Below are 25,070 nucleotides of genomic sequence, written 5' to 3' on the forward strand. Positions count from 1 at the left end.
CTGGGTCTTGTATGTCTCTTGAGCTGATAAATAGTTTTCTCTCTTTTTTAGACTGAATACGTATTAGCATAGTGATTAAGAAAGAAATATTGCAAGGAAGAATGGTCTGTGTTCAAATATGTTGTTTATTATCAAGATACAAAAGCCTCTGTTAGGAAGGAAAAAGAGAAGCACCAACCTTACCCAGAAAATCATATTAATCCAGAAACAAATATTTTGTGTACGTGAAAAAATGAATGGTGTGTTTCTTGTTCTGCCCTGCAGAATGGTAACATAATTACTTGCAGGAGTCTTTTACAGAGCTCTGACAGTCACACAATACAAAGTTAACAAGAAAGGAATGGGGTAAAGCAGACTTCCAGTATCAGATATATGATGCTAACATACTTTCTCCTTTCCCTCTTTACTATAGCCTGAACAGCTGGAGGAGAATTTTAAGGGAAATACAGGCTTATAGGTTCTTTCCACTCAAGGCAGCTTTCATTTTGCCATCTGGTAGAATTTAGGTCAAAACTGTTGTCATTTGATGTGTTCAGACTTAATCCAAGCCAGACTTCTCTGTTAGTATGCAAAGAAGTTTTGAAGTACTTGACAACAATGCACATTCTTGGACTAATATGTACTATGGACTAACAATGACTATATCATATAAAAAAGAGCAAAAGTTAATTTAATGCAACAAAATCATGTTAATCTTTATTCAGCAAAGTAGTGTATCTCTCCTTAAACTCTAAGATCAGAAAGGGAATAAAATATTTTGCAATATAAATATAGTAGAAAATATAACACTGATATTTAACCTGCTAGTTATTAGGTTCCAACATCTCACTTACTGACAAAGTTACGTTCCCCCATGGTACATCAGATGCAGAGATATTGTAGTCCTTCCAGTATTGCAAGGTTTTATTGCTAGGATTTTCTGGCTCCATACAACTGCATCTGAAAAGGTAAAACAATATTTTTTCCTATCAAATATTTGCCAGTCAATAATCCAAAATCTTTGTTATATTTAAAGCATTACATTTGTGATCTGCTTTTTAATATGATTTTAATTCAGTTTGATTCTACAGTTCTATAGAGTTAAGTACAAATCAATAGTTAGTGGCAGTGTTGGAGCATATATATGCATATACACTTCCTTGTGAAATATATCTATCACTAGAGTAGAACAAAAATAAAGGAAAATGGGCTACTGTGTCACTGCAAAGCTATCTAATATATGGAAATACTGGTTTCATTCCAGGGAAGATCTTGATATTTTCTAACATTCTTTTTTCTTTTACAATATCTCTGCATAAGACATCTGCCAAGGTTCCAGGGCAGATTTTAAGGCTTGAATCAGACATGTTTCCCTTTCCCACAGCCACCTTTAAAATTAATTTTTATTTAACTGGTATATTTGATACACCAGGGGAAATGTGGCAGAGGCTGTAGGAGGTTAACATTACAAATAGGCCATTCAAAATCAAAATGAAGTCTTTTAAGGCTCTGAAGCTCTGGAAGAAGCCTCAGCAAAGCCTTAAGAACTAGGCATGGTCTGTTCAGGTTCTGAGATGCAAAAATATTGCCTTGTGGTATTCTTTATTTAACCATACCTTCAAATCTACTGTAGTGCTTACTAATATCATAAACTAGTAGGCCTGTGCGAAATAGCTAGTATTCGCTTCGGATTCAGATTTCACCGAGAAGTGGGGCAGTAATTCGATTCAGTGATTCGAATCACTGTTCCAAATCGATTCAGCGGAATCTGATTCAGAGATTTGGCTTCTGATGAATCTCTGAATCGCACCAGCCCATCCCCTGCCCACTCTCCCAGCCCCCACATGGCTACCCCACCTGCCCCAGCTCCCAGCACTTTAGGGGAAAAAAAACCCAACTCACCAGGTGCTGCCAAGCAGGGGGGGCGATCCCCGCTGCCCTCCACTACCCCACGCTGTGTGGGGGGCTTTGTCATGAGCCCCCCACCCTCCCGCCCACCCCAGCTCTGGCCTTTTAAGGAAAAAAACCTCCCCAAACTTATCAGTTGCTGCCAGCAGGGGGGCAATCCTCACTGCCCCCAGCTGCCCCCTACCACGTGGGGGGCTCTGCATGAGCCCCCCCAAACCCCAAGGCCACTGCAGGAGCTGGTGAGCCTGGGGGGGGGGTTGGGGGGGAGGTTTAAAAGGCTGGAGCTGGGGCAGGCGGGACCGCTATGGGGGGGCTAGAGGGAGTCGGGGACCTCATGGCAGAGCCCCCCATGCTGCGTGGGGCAGTGGGGGGCAGCAGGGATCTCCCCCCCCCATCAGGCAGCAGCCAGCGAGTTGGGCCTTTTTTTTAAAACACTGGGAGCTTGGGCGGGTGGGGCGAATCTCCTCCAAATCAAATCACCACCTGAAGCTTCACACAGCCTTATAAGCTAGGAGTAACAGCTATGCACTAACCCCTCACTCCCCTTAGTGTTTCATAGATCATAGGGTCCAGCCCCCCGCACCAAGCAGGAAAGATAACTGGAGATAACTGGGGGTCAGCTGACCCCAGCAAGGTGACTGTCTAGTCTCCTCTTGAAGATTTTCAGGGTAGGTGATTGCACCACCTCTGGAGGGAGCTCATTCCAAAGTCTGGACACCCTGATGTGAAGAAGTTTTTCCTAATATTGAGCCTGAATTGATCTTTCAGGAGTTTGTGGTCATTACTCCTGGTTTTCCCCTCAGGTGCCCTGGTGAACATTTCCTCACCAACCCCTTGATGTATTACCCTAGTGTAGTGGTAAGCTACTACCAGGTCCCCTCGCAGCCTTCTTTTCCTCAGGCTGAAGAGTCCCAGATCCCTCAGCCTTTCCTCATATGGCTTGCCTTTTAAAATTCTGATCATGTGGGTGGCTCTTCTTCGGACTCTCTCAAGCTTGTCCACGTCCTTGTTAAAGTGTGGTGCCCAGAATTGGACGCAGTACTCCAGCTGTGGTCTCACCAGTACTGAGTAGAGCGGAAGAATCACCTCTTTTGTTTTGCTGGAGATGCATCGATTGATGCTTGCCATAGTATTATTTGCCCTGCTGGCTACGGCATCGCACTGCCAGCTCATATTCATATTGTGGTCTATTATTACCCCCAGATCCCTTTCATTCGTGGTGCTAGTCAGTTTGGTGCCACAAATCCTTTGGTGTGTTTGGGGCTGCTCATCCTGAGTGGAGTGCTTTACATTTCTCAATGTTGAACTTCATCAGGTTCCGATCCGCCCTACTTGCTAGCCTGTCTAGGTCCATCTGTATCTGTAGACTATCTTCAAGCGAGACCACACTCCCCCATAACTTGGTGTCATCCGCAAACTTGGCCAGTGAGCTCTTCACCACCCACATCCAAATTGTTAATATAGATGTTGAAAAGTACTGGACCAAGCATCGACTGCTGTAGGACACCGCTGCCCGCTTCTCACCAGGATGACACAGATCCATTCACTATGACTCTCTGGGTTCTATCTTGCAGCCAGTTTCTCGCCCACCTGACTGTCTCAGAGTTAAGTCCACAGTCCTCCAATTTTCTTGCAAGGACATTGTGGGATACTAGATCAAAGGCCTTTTGGAAAACAAGGTATACAATGTCAACCTGCTCTCTCATGTCCATGTGATGAGTTACAAAGTCATAAAAGGAGATGAGGCTGGTAAGGCAAGACTTGGCCGCAATGAAGCCATGCTTCCTGTCATTCAGAATCTTACCTTCTACAAGCTTACTGCAGATAGACTTCTTGACGAACTGCTCTAGGATTTTCCCTAGGATGGAAATTAGGCTGATTGGCCTATAGTTACCCAGGTCCTCCTTCCTGCCCTTCTTGTGGATGGGCACAACCTTGGCCCTCTTCCAGTCCTCAGGGACTTCTCCAGAGTGCCATGAGTTGTGGAAGAGTTTCACCAGGGATTCCACAATGACTTTGGCTAGCTCCTTCATGACTCTTAAATGAAGATCTTCCAGTCCCACTGACTTGTATACATCTAATTTTTTTAATTGGTCATATACCAATTCCACGGCAATAGTAGGAAGGTGATTATTCTTACTGTGCTCATCCTCTACTATATCTGGCATGGTTGTCCCCTTGGCCCGATGAAAGACCAAGGCGAAGTAGTCACCTGTTATTACAGGTACTAAACTTAATGCGCAATAACTATGGTGCATTAATGCACGTGTAGACGTGCCAACTTTCACCTAACCACCCATCCCCCTCTCCTCCACACACAGCTACTTTATTTCAACAGAACAGCTGATGTTCATACAATAATACAGATATTCTAGTTAGCCCATTGGATTTTGATTCCATTAGGCTAGGATGAGATGCGGCATTCAAACACTGTCACTTGCTCTCTAAAAGGGAAGGCTGCACATCACCTATGCCGCACCATTTAAATGCACCTAACTACAAATAATAAACTAAAAGTTAAATATAGTAACCAAAAAGTTCCTATTTTTTCAGTCAGAAATGGGATAAATGGATCAAATAGAATTTTCATGTTTTGTTTTGATGTCCAGTACTTCATTTTATCTTTTCTTCTATAAGATCATATACTATGTTCTGTTTTAATTTTGTGTTAACTAGTAAAGTAGATAATATTACTTTACTTTTTTAGCAAAAATGATAAATTCTAGAAATACTGTTATTTTCTTAAATTTACTTTTTTATTGCAGAAGCTGTAAATAAATTACTACTACTACTACTACTGATAAATGGAGAAAAATAATTAATAATTTGAATTCCTCAATTAGTTTGCTGAATAGCTTTTGGAATTTCATAACTTTTCCAATAAGATCTGACAAATACCTGAATATATTAGGTGACTGCTGTTGCTGGGCCTGCCACTCTATAAAAGTGGATAAACAGAGCAATCCTTACCAAAGCCTACTTCAGGGAGACATAAGGCTTTTGTCTAGTGTTTACTAAAAGTATGCATTTGTTGGTGGCAGATCATTCACCTGTAAGTTACTTGTATAAACACAGTCCATGTAGATCAAAGTTGTAATCCTGAAGCACTGAAGTCAATGGAGTTCTGTCACTGATTTCACAGGGAGCAGAATTAAGCCCTTACTGAGTGGATCAAATTCTTGTCTTCTGCTAAATCCATAAAATTTAAGTCAAAGTACATGTTCATGGTGTGAAAAAAATCAGTTTGTTGTGACTCTCATTGTGTACGTGATACTGCAGGGGATTCACTAATTATGGCTTTGGGGAATTCTTCTGAAAATTTTGATTTGATGCTGAAGCAGTCCTAGATGACAAAGGAATAGAATTCAATTCTGCCTCTTCACATAGTGATCTCACACACATATTCTATACAAGTCGCAAATAGAAAGACCAGCCCCATCCAATCTGGAAACAAACACCAAAAAATTTGAGGGAAAAAAGTAACTTTGAGTCATTTAAAATAAAATATTTTAGTTTTTACTGATCTCATTGTCATCTATCAGAAGAAATGGGTCATCTAAATGAGTTAGGTGGAGGATGAGGTGGGTTTTCAAGATCTGGAAGTTCATCCCTCATGTATAGAAAACAACAAAGTAGAAAGAGTACAGGAGACATTGATACTGTTATCACTCTGTGTGAGGTGAAAAGGAGGAAAAATCTGAGAAAGGTGATCCAGGATTTCTGAGCTGTGCAGAGTCCTAAACATTAGGATAATAAGTTTAAACTTGATCAAATGGGTGAGGAGACACCAGTAGCACAATTTACAGATAATTCCTATCGTGGAAGATAATTTAGATTGTAGACCTCCACATGGATTAGAGGGGAGCGATGTGAGTTAAGAGAAGCTAGATAGAAGGAAATTATAGTAGTTGAAGCAGAGAATGACAAGCGCTTTAGTCGTTAGAATAGACAGCAAGGACTAGCGCTCTCTGAAGCATGTGGAGAAAACACAGTAAGATTTAGTGGCTGAGGGTGCAGGAGAAGGAGAAGGCAAAAATAGCTCTGAGAATGTCAACATTATGGATTTAGCAGGACTTTTATATTGGTGTGACTTACTCTAGTCTGAGACCAATGCAGCACATCTACCCTGGGGCTTCCACCACATAGTTACATGAGTGTAGTTACTTCAGTGCAGAGATCCCTAATGTAGACATGCTGTGAGAGACAGAGAGGAGGGTCATCATGTAATGTCATGTCACTTGTTGTTTAATCATCTTTGGGCAGATTTCTGGATTTGAAGGGCATGATCCTGCTAGCATGTTCTTTGCCAGGGTTTATATCTTGTAGGAAAAATTACTGAAATGAACATTTGACATTTTAAATACCAAGACCTGGTGACAGTTTTATTGCATGATCTCTGAATGCTAACCAAATGGTTTTGTTTGTTAATTGATTTTGGGTAGAATTCAGTAGGCTGAGAGGCCTGGAGTTCCCAGACATCCATCGGCCCACAGTGCAATTACAACACAGGCAGCAACAGTGCAAACATCTTCCCACTACCTCCTAAGTTTACTGAAGTTTTGTCCTTCTGAAACCTTTATCTGAGTGAGAATATGCTCTCTGCACATTCGGTCATTGACCTACCTGCTCAAACTGCCCCAAAGGTGGCATTCAGTGATCAAAACTTGTGCATTGCAGAAATTACAACACTTCATATCAGGCCTAACACACACTGTGTAAGGGATCCTTCTCAAACACAATACATGTGCTTATGTACAATAGATTATAAACACCATACTAAGAATGCAGTGGAGAAGGAGGCAAGGAGGCTTTTATTTTAAATCCCAAGGTTAAAATAGGTAAAGGGGAATATAGCAGTTTTAAGTGAAATGAAAATTCTTTGTCATATTTTCTGTGATATGGAAGTAGGCGCTCAGGACTACATTACATTATTGTTAAACTAGGAGCATATTTTAATCCTGATTTTATAGATTCATAGATTGTAGAGTCAGAAGGGACCACAATTGAACATCGTGTCCGACCCCCTGCCCCTGGCAGGAAAGAGGACCGAGGTCAGATGACCCCAGCCAGGTGACTATCTAGCCTCTTCTTGAAGACCTCCAAGCTAGATGAAAGCACCATCTCTCTTGGAAGCCCATTCCAGATCCTGGCCAATCTTACTGTGAAAAATTTCTTCCTAATATCTAACCTAAATCCACTCTCAACTAGTTTACACCCCTTATTCCTAGTCACTTCCTGGGGCGCCTTAGTAAACAGCGCTTCCCCTATTCCCCATTGACCTCCCCTAATAAATTTATAGGCAGCCACATGATCTCCCCTCAGCCATCTCTTGTGAAGGCTGAAGAGATTCGGCTCTCTCAGCCTCCCCCCGTAGGGTCTATCACAAAGGCCACTAATCATGCGAGTGGCCCTCCTCTGGACCGTCTCGAGATTCCCCGCGTCCCTCTTGAAGTGTGGCGCCCAAAACTGGACACAGTACTCCAACTGCAGCCTGACCAGTGCCACAGAGGAGGAGCATCACCTCCTTTGTTCTATTAGTCATGCACCTGCTAATGCATGACAAGGTGCAATTGGCCTTGTTGGTGGCCTCGTTACACTGCCGGCTCATGTTCATCTTCGAGTCAATTATGACTCCAAGATCCCTCTCTGCCTCCAAGCTGCTGAGAAGGACACTCCCCAACCTATAGGTGTGCTGGGGGTTCCTCCTTCCCAGGTGGAGTACCTTACATTTATCTTTATTAAATTGCATCCTATTTCTCTCTGCCCATTGATCCAACCTGTCCAGGTCAGCCTGAATCTGCTCCCTGCCCTCCAGTGTACTAACTTTGCCCCATAACTTGGTATCATCTGTGAACTTGGAGAGGGTGCTCTCCACACCCTCGTCCAAATTGCTGATGAAGATATTAAATAATATTGGTCCGAGGACCGAACTCTGCGGGACCCCACTGCCCACCTCCCTCCAGGCCGAGAAGGAACCATCTACCACCAGTCTCTGGGTGCTGTCCCTAAGCCAGTTGGCCACCCACCTGACCATGTAGGTGTCCACTCCGCAGTCTGCTAGCTTCCCTATGAGGATTGTTCTTGCTCAGAACAAAAGTAGTCTTGATAAAATACTGCTTGCAAAGATGAAGTAATAGCTCATTGTTGCTATTGCAGGCTTCAAGATTCAGTTGGTCAGCATATAAGTGGGCATGTCTATACGTGGCTTTAATGCACATTAGCCTATTTTTATGTGTGTTCAAGTGTCACTAAAACCATGCTATCTAGTGAATGTACATTAAAATATGCTAATGCACATTCTCCTAGTACCTCACAATGGAGGTACTAGATTTAATGCGCATTAACTAAAACATGTTAATTCATATGTAGACACAACCACTGGGTGCATGCACGCTCGTGTGCACGCTCATGTGCATGCACCCACTGGGAGCAGCCCAGTACAGAGTTACTCCTAACTTGCTCTGGCCCTGTACAGCAGCCAGGGAGAGGTCCAGGCTTCCCTAGGGTGCTAGCTCAGGGGCTGGCAGCAAGCATAGGAACTGGTCCCAATGTGCGTGGGGCCAGTAGAGGTCTGCCAGCTGCAGCGGCAGCTGTCTCCTGGCCCCGTGCACATCAGGAAGGGTCCTGATGTGCACAGGGCCAGGAGACGGCTGCTGCAGAACTCTCCTGGCCCTGTGCATGTGGGGACAAGCCCTGTGCTCAGTGGGGCTTTCCTATACAGCAGAGGACTGGCTAGGAGCTGTCCCCCTTTTGGGGCAAGGGGAACAGCTCCCAGCCAGATCCCAGCAATACAGGGAAATCCCTGAGCCGTTGAGGGCTTGCCCAGCCTCTGATGCAGCTCCCAGCCAGCTCCCAACTGGGCAGGGATTTCCCTGAGTAGCCAGGGGCTGGAAGGCAGCTGCCACAGAAGTGGGACAGCTCCTGGCCAGTTCTTGGCTGGGCAGGGAAGCAAGATTGCTCCCCAGTCCCAGCACTGCTTGGCTCCTGGCTCTTGGGCGAGGTGGGAGCTGAGCAGCACTAGGAGTGGGGGAGTTTCCCATCCCCTGTGGACCCCTGGTGTTGGTGCTGACTGAAAGTAAATTTGCACCCAGTCACTATCTACACATATGCTATTGCACAGTATCTACTGCACAGATAGTTTAGTACCCATAATTACAGGTAGTAGCCAACTGTACAGTAGATTAATTTACTCCACAATAAGTAGTGTGCATATATAGATGGGGACGCTTTACTGCACAGAGTCTCATACAGACACACCCCCTAGCCTATTGCAGAGTTCTGGCCTCGTTCATACCAAAGGCAATGCACTTTTTCAGATGCATTTTTAAAGGAATGCATTATAGCTGTAAATACCGTATCAGACAAACCAAAGGGTATTTGGTACTCAAAAGTTTTTCTATATCCATGCCAACTATACAGTTAAATCCAGTAAAAGCCATCACCCACCAAAATCCTTGCCTGTCACACTAGCCAAACAATATTCTTCAGCTGGCTACTATGGAAAGAGTGATAGGTCAGCACTTCAGCAGTTACCCCTGACATGCTAAGAGAGAAAGAATAATTTGCTATGTTTAACTTTTTCAGCAATACTAGGACAATATTCCTTTTTAAGGGAAAAAATACAAGCACTGAGAGGATATGTTATGAGTCATGGCTGTGAAAACTTAGCTGCCATTACACACCAAAAAAAACCCAACAACAAAAAACCATGGTAAACCTGAAACACCTCTGGTGGCAGGAACACATTACGCTTTGCATCAGACCAGTGAAAAAGGAATGCCTTTTATATCTTTGCCCTTTTAGTCTGTGCAAAGTGTTCTTCCATTCTATTTCAGAAGTTCCTTACTTTGCCAGAGGACAAAGGTTAGTGGGTCCTATGAAACAGAAAGGCCTTTTAACTAAGGTAGCAAAAGTCCAGCTCACTCTATGTCAATTTTTTTAATGAAAATTAGCAAAAATTAAAGGAAGACTGAATTAGTTCATACGAAACAACGCAAAAATGATTGGTGTCTTGCTAGGACTGTGTTAAAATTATTTCTCCAAAAAACGGAGAAGCGTACATAAAATTAAAGGAACAAAATGAATGTGCCTGTGACATACATCTTTCACACTCCCTTCCTGCCAGTATGAATAACCATAGTCATGGTCTCTTCCATCCATAATCTCTCAGGCTCAGAGGAGAAGGAACTAATATGGAAAACAAATACAAATATAGATCTTTTTATAAATGAGATACCTTGTAACTGGGTAGCTAGATTTTCCAGAATGCAGTCTATGCACTGCCCTCAGTACTAGAGTAAGTTACCAAAACAAATACCAATAATGAATTAACGTTCAGAAAAATGACTCTTTTTGTGGAAAATATTTCTCATTACAATTTATCTAAAAGCTTTTATCAAGAAAAGGTGTTGAACTGCGAGCTTGTTTTTTTGACAAGATGTGGCACATGTATCTGTAAAAATAGTTTAAATCTATTTGGGGCTTAGAACTACTGCACTAAATGGCCCATATTAGGGCTGTCCAAATTCTGAGCGGCCACAGGCTACAGGTCCCCCAGCCACACACGCATGGGCTCCACACAGCCCAGAGACATGTGCCATGTGGGCCAGACCCTGCACTGTGCAACCCAACCCTGCAACATCACACATGCTGCTTAAGTGCTTCATGAGTCCCTAAGCCACATGCCCAAACCTCTCTACATGGATGTGCCATGAAGGCCCCAACACCATGCTGTGTGGAGGCATTGCAACACACCGTGTGCCCCTTCTGCCACACAGCCCGCTCCCACCACACAGCAGGCAACTCTCAATGCATCGCACCAGTGGCTCTATGCTGTGCATGGTCCCTGGGTCCCCCTAAGCCTTCCCAGATATGGGGTCCCTCAGTCTCATTCTCCCCTATCCCCAGGAGTAGTGACAGGCAGAAGATAGAGGGGGAGCAGGGAATGTGGTGACTCTGGACACGAGCAGCAAAAGGAGAGCAAAGAGTGAGCAGCCTCAGACTGGGAGCCCAGGGGCCACATGCTAAGCCCATGGGGGTTGCATGCAACCTGCAGGCCCTGTCCTATATATAGCATATTCACTGTTGATTTCTGTTAGAAGGTACTGTATCTGAGCCTTAGTGAGAAATCAATACACATAGCAAAACAAGCCAAAACATTTACAAAGTCCTCACAATTGTCAAAAATGCTGTGATGTAGATGGCATAACACCTGGAATCTGAGATGTGAGCCTGGGTCAGCGGGGAGCAGTTCTCTAAAGTTTCCAAAGTATAGTGGCTGATTAGTAAAGAAGGGTGTCAGCAATTGGAAAGCATAATGGGGAACTTCTAGATAGGGAAAGAAGGGAAAGCAGCAGCAGCAGGCAAATGAATACCCTCCTACTTAGGAGCTGGGTAGGGTAGAGTTTGGGCAGATGGGATGCACAGCTGGAGAGAGAAAGGGAAGCAGTAACTGTGCTGAAGCTGGTCTTTGTGTAGGAGAGAGAGAAGGAACTGGCAATTGAAAGTGGATGCTGAGGATGGTATAATTTGGGGAAGAAGGCTGAAATAACAGCAGGATTAGGGATAGTAGGAAGGTAATGCAAGGGACTGGGAAAGAAAATATTCATGAATATTTGAATTAAAAGTAAATAATTAAATACACTTGAACTCAAAATTTATATCCATGGTGCTAATAAGGTACACCCCCTGAAATTATATTGATTTCAATTGCCATATGGCACTGAATGCCTTTAGGACACTGTCTGCAGATTCATTTAGAAAGACACAGGGAAATAACTAAAGCTACCATGCATGCATTGCAGATTCCACAAAACCAATGTTTGTGATATATTGCATAAGCACAGATATCTATACTCCACATAGGACATATCAGACTGACATGAACTTGGCTCCATAAGTACATCAAAGAGTGGGATTTTCTCCTCTTAATTCTTAAGTACATGTCAGTACTAAGACAGATTGTAATATGCATATTACTATGCCAAGAAATCACTTAAAAATTATTCAATGTAGTCTGTTAATAATTGAGTAACTTCTGGTAAAGAATCACTTGGGTATAAATGCAACACATATTCCTCATTTTGGAAAAATAATGGATAAAAAAGTCAAGGCTCCTGACATCCAAAGTCCCCAGAAATACCAATCAGAGAAGTCATTTATGTTCCAGATTTAAAGATAAGTATCTTAAAGTGCTGTTGAACTTAAAAGCCCTTGTTTGTTTTTAAAACAGTTCTTTTTTTCTGAAATGCTTATTCTACTTTTCTCTTGAGTTCCTGTACATTAAATTCATGGGACAGGGGAAACAGCAGGAAAAGACAACATCTTTAATAAAGAAACATATCCCAATATTCAGTGTCCACGTTAAAACCTTTGTTTGCTTATGTTCAAGTGCTCCAGGTAGAATGCACTTTGAAGAAAAATGTTCGGAAGATGATGAGAACAGGAGAAAGGAGGAGGAGGCAGGATGGGGAGAAATGAAAAGGAGTTGCCATGCCAACCTACAAACACCAAGGACAAGACAAGTATGAAAAGGTCACAGTAATAAGCAACAGGCTCAAAAGTATGTACTCTACATAATGAACAGATTACATGCTTACATGAGTAACCAAGCTGCCATTTACATATCTTTAATACTTCTAAAAAAATTAATATCTAAAGCACTTGCAGGTTGAAGGATATATTTTTTAAAAATAGAATTTACATTTTTCCTTTTTTCTTTTTCAGTTTGTTGTTGCAACTATTATTGTTCATTGCTTCTGAGTGTCTGCCTTGGTCCTTGCCCCAAAAGTCTAAAGCCTCAATTTTGTATATACACACAGTCCCCACTGAAGTCACTGTGGGTATGTATAGGTGCCGTAATCAACCTGTGAAAATGCTATGTTAATGAGGTCTAAACTCCAACACAATGCACAGGAAAACTGTCTGAGAGAGAAGCAGATAAAGACTTATGATCAGACTGTGAAAGAAAATTCTCTTTTCACTGTCTATCCATATGTACATTCCACTCTAGGTGTTTATGCATTTCAAGCCCTCTACATCAGAGACTTTTGTTCTAGCAGGACCTGTATAGCATAAATATGACTTACTTCTCAAGCTCTGAGCTGAGGGCATAAGGAGAGCTGTGCATTTGCTACTCTGCAATTCCTCTTAACTTCCTTGGCTTGAGAAAGAGTTTCTGCTGTCTGGCTCAAAGTTTGTTTAACTTACAGCCAAACCTGCTTTCAGAACCTGGCAACTACTTTTTTTTCTGTTTCTTCCACTTCATTTCTTTTTGACAGGTAGTCTCACCCTCTTTCTTTTGGTTTCAATTGTTTTCTTGTCTCAATAACTTTTTATAGGGATATTGAATCTCCTGAGGTCTGTGTTATTTGCTTTCCCCATTTTAAACCTCACTTCAGTTAGGCTCCTCTGATCATCCATATGGTCTCCTGCAGGTCACTTGGATCCATGCTGTGTCTCTTCTGTGATGAGGCTGTGTCTACCATGCATGGGCATTATTGTTTGAGGAAGTCTCATATTCACTTATCTCATGTTCATTTCCTGGGCTAGAAAGGAGTCTCCAGATTTAGCACCAGGGTAAACTGATGGAACCAGCCTTTGAAGGAGCTTTTCAATTCTAAAATGATTTTACACACCCTCGAGGTGTGTAGGAGTCCTTATTTCAGGGCCAATACTCTCTAGAGTTCTATGCACTTGTCCCCAGGAGAAGTACAAATAATTTCCAGTCATGGACTGCCATGGACATTTGACTTATGTTCTTCTCAATTACCTCCAGAGACCCCAAGAAAACACCAGCACTTTCCCAAGAAGCAGCACTCCTCTTCTTCAGAGCCTTCAACTCACCACCCCTCACAGAAGAGGTGACATTTGTGATAGGATGGGTGAGAACTGTACTCCATTCCCAGAGGTTCCATCATTTTCTTCCTTTCATTATAACCTCTGGCAATCAGTTGGCTGTTTCTGTTCTGCAGCATTAAAACAAAATACAAGATTTACCTACCAAACCCCCCAAAGAAGCAGTCTCTTGAACTGGTGCATCCATCATTGGATATACCTTTCAGTGATTCATCTCCTAGCCTGCAAAATAGCTGAGTAGTTGGCTGCAAAAGATGTCTCTCTGCATTATGAATGGGAAATTAAGGAATCTATCTGATAGGTCACTTTCTAAGCAAACAGAGAATAACTGTTTGCTTTGGAACATCAACAAGAAATAATAGAGATTTATTTCCTGGACCCTGTCCAACGCATCCCTCACTTACTTTGCCTATCTGATTACACCTCTAATTCCAGAAATGCTGTGCAAAGTGAAGAAGAACTCAGTAGGGCTGATCCTACTAACCCCAGCCAGTCTTTTTACAAGTTCCACTTTAAGCTACTCAAATGTTGATTGGTATTGGTGGTAGCGTAAGTTTGGAGCAGTCACACCTTAAAAACCACTCCACCTGCCCCCCCCCCCCCACTGTGACTTACAACTAGAGGACTGGAGCATGGACCTAATTAGGAGCTACAGCTGTGAACCACCACTACAGGGCTGATGAGCCCTTTTGATGAGCCCTGTAGATTTTATCCCCGCTGTAGGTGGGGGGGTGTAAGAGATAGGTTGTGGGGGGCAGGACCATGAAGTTGGGACGTGGAGAGTTAATGGGGTGTAGGTGATTAATGAAATGGGAAGTGGAAAGGAAAAAGGGGTGGGGGAAGGGTGGAAAAATGAAGGAAGTCAGCAACTGAAGGATAAAATTTAAAAAGTTTAAAAAGAAAAGAATTCAAAAAGAAAAAAAGAGGAAGTAAATTAAAGAAAAAGTCTCATGCTTTAATAAATTGGGATTTGGGATTAAGGGTGCTGGTCTTTCTTCCTGGGGTGGCTGGGAGGTGGGAGCAGTTAGGAAAGGTTATTTTGGGGGAGTTACTGCCCTGGCCCCAGGAAAGAAGCCCAAGCTTTTGGTGACCCAGTTCAGCCCCCTACTTTGTTCCCCCCAACACTTCCCAGACCCCATTCCTGAACCCATCCTTGCCCTGTGACCTGGCTAGCTGGCATGTGCTATGCCAGCTGTTTGCATGGGGTTACACGCCTGGAGGTGGAAAGGTCACAGCCCCGGGGGGAGGAGAGAGAGTTGGCTTCGTGCGAGAACCACCCCCTGGCTGGTAGAGTTCAGGGGATGGAAAGTTTGTCCACACAAAAGAGGAGGATAGGGAAGGGGACACTGCATCATGGGATACTGGAGAACTGCAACTTGGGTGACTCATCTATGTGGAGTGGACACACACTAATGGAACACGAACTGGGTAATACAGATCAGAGATGAGCCTGCCCTAGAGTGGCATAACGTTAAGCTGCCTAAAGTGCATTTTAAACTAGTTTCTGGTGCTAATGTGTGGACAATCCAGGGGTTAAAAGCTCCAAGAGCCACCTAAAATGAATGTGTAACAAGGATCCAAGCCAAAGGTCTTGGTTAGAACTCATTTCACCAGGGCCAAAGTAGTATCAGTGGTTTCCCTTCAGAACATCTCTATTCTGGGCATCTACAAGTCAGCCCCTTCATACATTCCTTTACCGAGCACTACATCATCATAGAGCCTTCCAGATCAGACAGTTTTGCAAGGAGTTCTCCAACCCCTGTCTGCATGGACTTGCCTCCAGATAACATGGATACTTCTCTGGAGTCATCCACAATGGAGTGTGTATATGGACAAATACCTGAAGGGGAAAGAATTTTCTTACCCATAAACAGGGTTCTTTGGGATGTGTTGTTCATAAATATATCCCACATCTTGTCCTTCATCCCCTCTTCCACACAGCTCCAGGCTTTGAGATTCTGCTGAAGGGAAACCGATGAGCCTGAAGCCCATGCTGCCCTTTATATACTTGCACACAGAGCACAAAGAAGGTCAAGGTGGCAGTGGCGCAACAGCCAGAGTCTGCACCTGGGTAAGAGCAGTGATAGGGGCCCAGTTGGATGTGACAGCTGGGCTAGCAGCAGCAGTGGCTGTCATCCATGTGTTCCCAATGAGTGCCAAGGCTAGTACCCTGATCACCCACTGCTCGTTGTACTACTGCAGGGGAGGGCTACCACTAGAGGAAAAAAAGGTCTCCAACATCAGATGGTTTAGATGCAGAAACATTCTGAAAGGAATGTACATTGGACAATGTGTTCAAAAATTCCCATTACAGGTAAGTAGTTTCTCTTCTATTGAAATCGTTGTGATTTTGCTAAGTGGTTTTAATTTACCACTTGTAGATGAATTGTCAGAACTGCATTTTTTAGGAAAGCATTTAAGTTCACTTACAATATCACTATATCCAAATGTTTGTGTCTGTTCCTTAGAAACAGCTTATCAGATATCTCTTCCCTGTCTTCTGTAGTTTGTTATAGATGGTGGTAGCTTCTCTTCCTCCCCACCCCCAGGTTGCCTGGCACTTTCCATTAAAAGGTATACTTTTCCTTGAGATAGAGTTCTGCTACAAACAATGGAGACTAAGATTTGGCAGGGGAATCCCACCTAAACTACAGAAGTGTATTTTCTTTGTAATGTACAGATTTGGCTGAGATAATGTGCTGAAATTATCATTTCCTTTCTGTCACTTGTATTCCTAGGGAAGATTCTGGCAGCCTTTCAAAATCAATGAACCTTCCCGGACCAGGCTCATACAATAGGAGGATGTATATAATGCACTAATAACCTGGGGAGCCCTGCAGCAGCTTGAAGGGAGGGCTGAGAAGAGAGCTGAGCCAGGACTCCATAGTAAGCTGTAAACTTCAAATCCAGCATGTGGCCTCACTTGCCTGTTTACTGCCCTTCTCCCCAGGTGGATGCAAACAGAAAACCATAGATATTTTCCAAGAAAACCTGTGTTTTTTAGCTCAGCTCTGCAGAATCATGATAAAAATTGTACATAGGCTTTGGATAAACATCCAAACAGAAATGAATCTCTCAACCTTTTGAAGTTCATCCACTGCTAATTAAAGAACTGCCAAGGCTTTGCTAACAATTAAAAACTTGTCTGTAAAACCCCCAAAGAGGAAAAAACAAACAGCTGTTTTAATTAGTTCTATAGTCTAACATAACCGCACATAATAATTAGCTTCTGTAACAGGCTGTGCTGGTCCTTTTAAGAACAGGCCCTGGTCCAGCAGAAGCCAGTAACCAATTTCAGCCAAGAATGAAGGGAACAGGTTGGCAGCTGGGGAAAAAAACAACTCCCTTCTCTACATAAAAACAGTTTTGCCAAGCTCAAGTATTCCAAACTCAAGAGGTGATAGTTTTAGTAATACATTTGGAATTTGTAAATTATCTTTTGGTTTCTGAGTCTTTAGGCTCAACTTATTTAATATTTTTAAGATTTGCTCTGCAACCAAGAGGTTTAGAAACCTTGCTTAAATGAAAACTTATTTCCTTGAGACAGGAGGTGTAAGGCTTTAGGAAAACACCAAATATGGTCAGGCTTGTGATAAATTCACAGGTGTTGGCAATAAAGAAACACTCTAACCTAGGCCTGGATCCATAAAGACCAGAGGCTGTTTTTTAGGTTGCTAAACTGAGACAGCCATAGCGGTAATGCCGTTTTGAAACAGTTGCATGATTAATAAACAGGTAGAGAAGACCATCACCAGAGGCAAGGATGCAAACTTGTCTGTGGCAGAAATCTGTAAAAGTCAAAGAACCTTGGGAAAAAAGGGAAACAGTTATCCTGGGGTCACCTGTGCCACATGAGAAAGCTGGGTTATTAAAAGAAAGTTGGCATCCTTGAGAGAAACAAGATGAAGATTTTCCTGAAAGAGAGAGTTTGTCTGTTTGATTATCTAGACAGCTAGGGCATATTTTGCTGGAAACCTTTTTCATGAAGAAGGGATTTCAGACAGTGCTGCCCCAAACTAAACATAATCTTTTATCTGCCACAAATCCTGAGATGTCCATGCTGTTGACTTACTGGTTTCTCTATTAGAATGGGTGAAATAGCATCTACACAACCATGGTGCCAGAGACATTTCAGTCAGTCCACCAGTCTTTTTTTTAACCCATTTTTTCCAAAGGTCCTTCTCAAGTAAAATTTCTTATGGATATATAGTCTTAGTCCAAGCAGTTAATCCATCCTGAAGTTATGCAAGCAGATAAAAAGTTGCACCAATATTGAAGAGTTTAACTCCACCTTTCTTTTGCACTTAAATAACTTGTATATTGCTACACCATACTGGCTATAAATGCACAAGTAGATCTCACTGAGTTTCTCTGAGCAGTTTGAAGAACGTTGAATCACCACTTGAAGTAAAATGACATATACTTGATGTGTACTGTTTTATCAGTTGATTAAAACTTTCCTTACTTGCAAACCATTTTTTTTTCATATTGCTTAAAGACTGTAATAATGAACTCAGAGTATTCAGAGACTGATTTATCTGGAAAGCTACCAGTCAGGAGAGTTTCATGTCATACAGATACTTTTCTGGGTCTCAGGACTTCAGTTATAGGAATGATATATGTGACACAAGATGATCACTGGTATCTTTACTATTTGCATACTTTATCTATATCTCCAAATGTGATTTGTTTCTAAAAAGGGGTATTAGATTAGAGAGGGAATCAAACCATTTCAACAGCCTCACCTATATGGAGAATGGGCCAATCAAGTTAGCCTGAATTAATCTAATGGCTCATATGAGACCTGCCAAAGAAAGCGCCCTTCTGGACTGGCCATGATTGATACTGTAGTCAACCAAAGCATAATTCAGTGTGAGGCTTTTGTACATGACAGAGTTACACTAGCATCACCTTAGGTGTCAGTTTCAATCACTACCGTCACAGGAGTACAGCTTCTCCAATCGATATACTTATTTCAGTATAGAAGTAGCTATTTATTTTTTTTAAAGAAAGCTTATTTCACTTACGATTTAAACTGAAACAAAAAACTCACTCTTATACTTGGTTAATTGGTAAAACTTTCTGATGTAGACCAAAATAAACCTGGAATAAAGAATTATTGAACAATGTGGAATTTGGACCAGATCCCATGGAGAAGTCTTTCTTAAGCCAAGCTTCCCTGACAAAAGAGGTAAAAAAGAATCAATTAGGAGATGAAAACTGGGAGATCCACAGACAGTAAAGGATCTTGGCAGCCTATAAGAGTGTGAGTCGAGTTAGTTCTGTTCCTGTAGCTGAAGCAGAAAGCCTATTTTAGCCTGGAATGAAGTGTAATATTAAATTAAACTAAATGTGTGTGGGATGTCCCACATACATTAACATCTTTTCTTCTTCTCTAAAGTGTTGTTACAGCTGTTAAATTAATATGCTTTTAAAAAAAAAAAACAAAAAAAAACAGGTTGTTCATCCAAAACATTGGTCACAGGCTACTGAAAAGAGGAAAATCAGATACCTGAAACCCAACTAGTCCTGTAAGGTTAAACGTGGTATTCACAAAACAGTGTAATCAGGTCAGTGCCTAAGAACAGACAAATCACAAGATTCTTCCCTGAAACAGAAAAGACCCAAAACCTGTGGTGGTCCAGTCAAAAAGAACAGCAAGGACACAGAGGTGCAGCTAGCCCTTAGACTATAAAAACAATTCAATCAGATTTTCCTTTGGCTTTTCCCCTATCATATATGTGCAGAAAACAGACTATGGACTTGACAAAGCCGTGAAGTTAAGTAAACTATTTTGAGATCAGAGACACAAAACTGCATCAAAAGCTAGAGGAGGATTCAACTGCAGGTACAAGTAAAATATAGATTAGGAAGCAGTAGAAACGTCTGTCTCATGTCTGTATCTGATAAGTGAGGAAGGTAGCTGTTTTAAGTGAACAATGAATGAAGAATTAGGACAAACAAAATCATATTTGAAAAAGTGATAGAATGATGGAGTAGAAAACTCCATGGGGGCTGGACCCGATGATCTGCGAGGTCCCTTCCAGCCCCTAACAATCTATGAATCTATGAAAAGAAGAGTTTGAAATTATTTGTTCAAGAGAATGGGAATGGGAAGGTGTGCTCAGACAACATAGCACAGCCTGAAGCAGTAGGAATTATATGCAAGACAATCAATAAGGATGCTGATGTCTTCAAGGATACTAAATTAAAAAAGGCAATGGTGCTGTTAAGTCCCATAAAAGTATTATTCAACCTAAGCAAGCTGTAAATTTCCTGTTATTTAAGTTTGGAGGGTAAGCAGTGGAGGGAAAATGTGTTTTTATAATAAATACGTTTGTAGATGAAAGATGAAGATTACAGAAGTTAATATTATGAATTATCCCAGTGCTCAGCAAAGATTAGCATTCAATAGTCCCACTAATAGTAGTGTAACTAGGATGGGGCAAGTGGGAGTACCAGCCCCAGGTACTGACTGTGAGGAGGTGCCAGAATCCCCCCGGCTGGGAGTGTCTACCAGAGCAGGGGTAGGGCCAAGTTGGCCCTGCATGGCCATAGGAGTGGACAGAACTGCACTGCATTACACCCAGCACCATGTGTGTGGGGTGTTGGATAAGTGGGACAAATGAAATAATGCTCCCTCTACCCCCAGGAGCCTTTGCCAGAGCAGGTGCAGCCCTAACCCAATATATATTTATCTGGGGGCAGGGTGGGGGGAGCAAATGAGGCACCAGGATCAGCTCCCAAGGAGCCCTACTGCTGTTGGAGCTGACATTCCTACAGCAACAGCAGCAGCAGCAGCAATAGCTTGGGCAGGTGAGACTTCCCTTCCCTGGACCTGTGCCTCCCACCTTCCCCCAGCCTACAATGGTTGGTATGCCCTTAGCCCCCCTCCCCACCCCCACCCTGTCCACAGCACTCTATGATCTTGCTAGTTGTTACTCCTTTGCATTGGTCTTATTTTAGCTAGCAAACATGCACCACTGATAACTACAGGATATGGCTACAGTGAGAACGTGTGAGTGTAAATGCCAATTAGGTTGACACAAAATAGTATGTAATATTAAAATGAAAATATGTATTTCTTTGTGCTACCTGAAATGAATTAGCTATTAACTAATTGTTTTTAAGATCTGGCAAGACAAAGCCTTGGCTGGGAAAATATAGATGGGGATAGTCCTGCTTTGAACAAGGGTTGGACTAGATGACCTCCTAAGGTCCCTTCCAACCCTAATTTTCTATGATTCTATAACTTAGAAAAGAAGCCCAAAACAGTGATATTATAACAAATAATGTGTAGGAAAATGTATCAGAATTTTGATACAGATAGTTACAAAAATGTGAATCTGACACAGACAAGTAGCAGGTTAGAAGGACATATGACTGGGGTAGTTTAGTCAGAGATGACCCTGTCTTGAGCAGAGGGATAGATTAGGTGACCTCATGAGTTTCCTTCCAGCCCTACTTTCCTATGATCCTAAGTAATCTTTAAATATTTCACGAACACCTGAAAGGTTAATGCTTTTTGCAGACCTGCACTTAGAAATTGTGACACTGGTTGATAGTCCAGTATCATAGGACTGGACAATCCTAAAGCAATAATCTGAGGGGACAATGACAACTTGATTGGTGCCTATTTTTCCTATTGTGCATACCTTGCCTTTATGCAATGAAGGGCAGCAAAAACACAGAAGTAAATGGAAGATACCCATCATCAAGAGTTTACAGGAAGTAGACAGTTCCCCTCACAAATGGATCTGGTAGTTTAAAAACTGTATATAAGCACAATTTAACAGTAATTAATTTTATTTTTAAAATGCTGCTTTTGCAGTGGGCCCCATGCTGATAAAAAATGCCCTTTGAAATATGATAAACATTGTACTGCAGCTTTACTATACCTAAGAAGGCTGTTAATTGCATTTTCAGGAGCTCTTATAAAATTCAGGGAGGTCCAAATAAAACTGACTACTTTGATATTTGTATTTACATTTTAATGAGATACTTTAATGTCTTAGATCTGCTTAAAATATGGCGCCCAAATGAAATGAAATGTAGTATTCATGTAATATTTCAAACTGAAACACTGTGAAAGCACTAGAGCTCATGATCCTTCCTCCAATGTAGATACTGATGCTTGTGAAGGAAAAAAACTGGCTTATGCTAATCCCCATCTTTAAAGTGAAATTCTGGCCCATGCAAGTCAGTAGCTAAAAGACATTTGATAAGGCTGTGATTTCACTTTAAGGGCATACAGAGAGATAGTCTACCCTGCATGAATATGACTATGAAGGAAAGCCAAAAATCCTGTACCTACTGACTTAAAATGTACAGCCTGGCAAGAGAGCATATGTACGCCTTACTTGCCTATAGTTTAACACAGTGGTGCCCAACTTATCTGGCTCCATGGACTGAGTGGTGCAGGGCTGCTCCGTGGCCCAATTCAGCATGCTGGGTCAGTCTGCAACCTGATTCAGCATATGGAGTCAATCTGCATTTGGGGCCATATCATTTGGCCTCTGGTGCTCCCCATGGGTCCAGAAAATTGGCAGAAGAAGAGTGGGAGCAATAAAATGTGACGGCTCTCAGAACTGCAGGAATTAATGTTGCCACCATTCCCTCACTGCCAAATTTCTAAACCTGCTGGGAACCTTTTGGGCTGGATAAAGGTCATAGGTTGTGCACCACTGCTTTAACATATTCTATTTAATGTGTTCTGGCTATGAAGTATGAATGTGTTTGTGTATATACACTCAGCTCAGAGTATACACATACAATGGTAACAGCATATAAAAATGTCTTCTATTTCCAATGGTAACAGCATATAAAAATGTCTTAGTGCTTCTCTGTTGTTATTTTTCAATCCAGAAGGCAAACTGAAAGTTTGACTGAGTCACTGTTATTCTCCTAGGGAACAGGAGGTGGTGGCCTTGCCCTAGCTTTGCTGTTTCTGGATTCCCACTCTCCATATGTGCAGAGCTCATATGAGTTCAATAAAAATATTTAAAAAACATGTTTCTGGAGGGGCTCTTGAGCTTGAGAATGTTTTATTAGCCATGCCTCAGTTTCTGAGGACAATGGGCATCATCAGCTTCAGGATGGAACTAGATCCTGTCCTTTTTTATCAGAATGTTTTTTCCATATATAGCATACGTGAATCCAGGATTTTTTTTATTTCTAAATAATGATCCTTTTAGCATAGTTGTCTGTTCTCTGAAAGTTTTCCTCCACATCCATCTTTCACAGCTCAACTATAAATTGAACCTGCTTAAACAAAAAGAACCCTATAAAAACATGGCATTAACAATCATAAGGTAAAAATCAGTCAACAGGGCCCAATTCTAAGATGTGTTGAATATCAACTTTCCAAATGTTTTCATCTCTCAGATTCAGCTCCTTAAGGCTATATTTTGGAGATCAAAATCTTCTCTCTCTCAAATGAATTAAATGCCATTGAACTGAATGAGAATTATACCACAACAACAGGAGGCAAAATTTGGATGAGAAATATTAATGTAAGCTGAATGCTATATAAATATTATTTTAATAAACTGCAAGAGAAGTGTTTGCAAAGGTAATTATATAGCACTAATACTATATTACAGGAGCCATTTAGTAATCTATAGTTAAATAAAAATATTAAACTAAATCTGAACAAAGATAAGTCATATTACCTTCAATATTAAATCACTTGTACACTACACATAGGAATCTCATTCACTACTAAAATACAGCCTTTTTGGTGTAACATGCTTCAATTTCTTTAACATTTTATAATCACAACAGGAATACAGTGTGACTACAGTGTCTGTTTAAACTGATAGAGAAGGAAGTAAGGCAGGGGGCCCTGTTCAGAGCAACATAATTGACTTTTATATCATCTTGTACCCAGAGCCCTTTACAAAAAGTTATTTGTTAATGCCAGTTAAGCCTGAAACTATCTATTTCACAGATTCTATAGATAGGTAAACTGAGGCACACAGAGGTGAAGTGATTTAAGGAAACAAGAGTTAGAAATGCAATTCAGGAGTCCTGACTCCCATTCCCTTACTCTAAATGACTGCATTAGTCAGCTCTGGTCTTTGCAGCACGTACTGTTATTATGCCCGCATGTAGGTGTATGGAGCTGCTCTGGCAAGAGATTTAGTTACTTATAAAATGACAAACAACTTCACAGCTTTACTGCTTGCAATTTTCTAGACAATCCACAGAGTTTAAACTGCCACAACATTTTTAACTGAAAAACGTCTATATAGAAAAATATCTGTGTATCCAATACTATTTCTACATAAGAAAAAATAACCAAAATGCTGCTCTTCATATTTGATAATAATTATGAATATTCTCATTATTCAGTGGATCTCAACCTTTTAGACTCAAGGCACCCCTCAACTTGGAATTGAGCAACACCCTTTTTCAAGAACTAATTCATTTATTACAGTGCTTGCAAAGGTGTTGGGCAGTGGAGACAGGGAAGCAGCCAAGCATAGAAGAACCTGAGCATGTGCTTATCTCCTTACACTTGCTTATCTCTTTACACCTCCTGGCATTCTCTAAACAATCTGGTTGAGAATCACTGTCATTACTAATGCTAGAACTGATCAGAATTTTTGACTGAATATTTTCGATTGGAAAAAAAGGCAGTTCACTGAAACCTACATTTACTGTGGGAACCATCATAATCTCCACAATATTTTGAGGTGTTTCTGGAACGTCACGCATGTTTTATAGAGTTAGTTTTACTGATTTGGCATGTGTAATTTCTACATATAGGTAGTTCAAGTTGTATTTAGCCTAACAGTTCTTATGCCTGAATTGTATAAATGTAATAAATGTAATTTTGATACTTTTTATATTTTAATCAGGACCATTTAGTAAGGTAGTGATTAGCTTAAGTGTTCCTCACCTGTGCAGACTTGGAAGAAGTAATTGCTGAGAATTAGCATCTGCCATTACTCAAATAGGCCCTTGTGGTCTGAGGCACATGAGCCAGGCCCCTCCACACAATGATGAATCTACATTTTAAAAGGTCCAAAGCAAGAATCACACCTGGGAACAGGCCATTCAGGGATGGACATTTCTCACAGCAGGAAAATTCACTGCGAGACTCACTTTAGGATATTGGATTAATAATCTTTATGTCTGAAAGGATGCAAATATTTTCCTGGTCATAATGGGAGCGGGAAAGACTTCTAGTCTAGTAAAAAAATATACCAGAGGTGGGCAAAATACAGCCCATGGGCCAGATCTGGCCCACTGAGGGATTTTGTCCAGCCCATGGTGGGTCCTTTGGTTACACCCAGCCCAGGCACAAGGGGCAGCCGAAGCTA

The 25,070-nt window shown here is 41.7% G+C and overlaps 1 protein-coding gene across 4 annotated transcripts in view; it reads right to left on the reverse strand.

Moving 5' to 3' along the window:
- The window catches only part of SLC4A10 (solute carrier family 4 member 10), a 366,853-nt gene that overhangs the window by 42,458 nt on the left and 299,325 nt on the right, over positions 1-25,070 (reverse strand). For all 4 annotated transcript variants that reach the window (XM_059727337.1, XM_019480650.2, XM_059727335.1 and 1 more), the window contains exon 15: positions 834-939. In XM_059727337.1, coding sequence (XP_059583320.1) covers positions 834-939 — 106 coding nt within the window. The remainder of the gene's footprint in view (positions 1-833; positions 940-25,070) is intronic.

This window comes from Alligator mississippiensis, chromosome 4 (genome assembly GCF_030867095.1).
Source record: "Alligator mississippiensis isolate rAllMis1 chromosome 4, rAllMis1, whole genome shotgun sequence".
NCBI lineage: Eukaryota > Metazoa > Chordata > Crocodylia > Alligatoridae > Alligator > Alligator mississippiensis.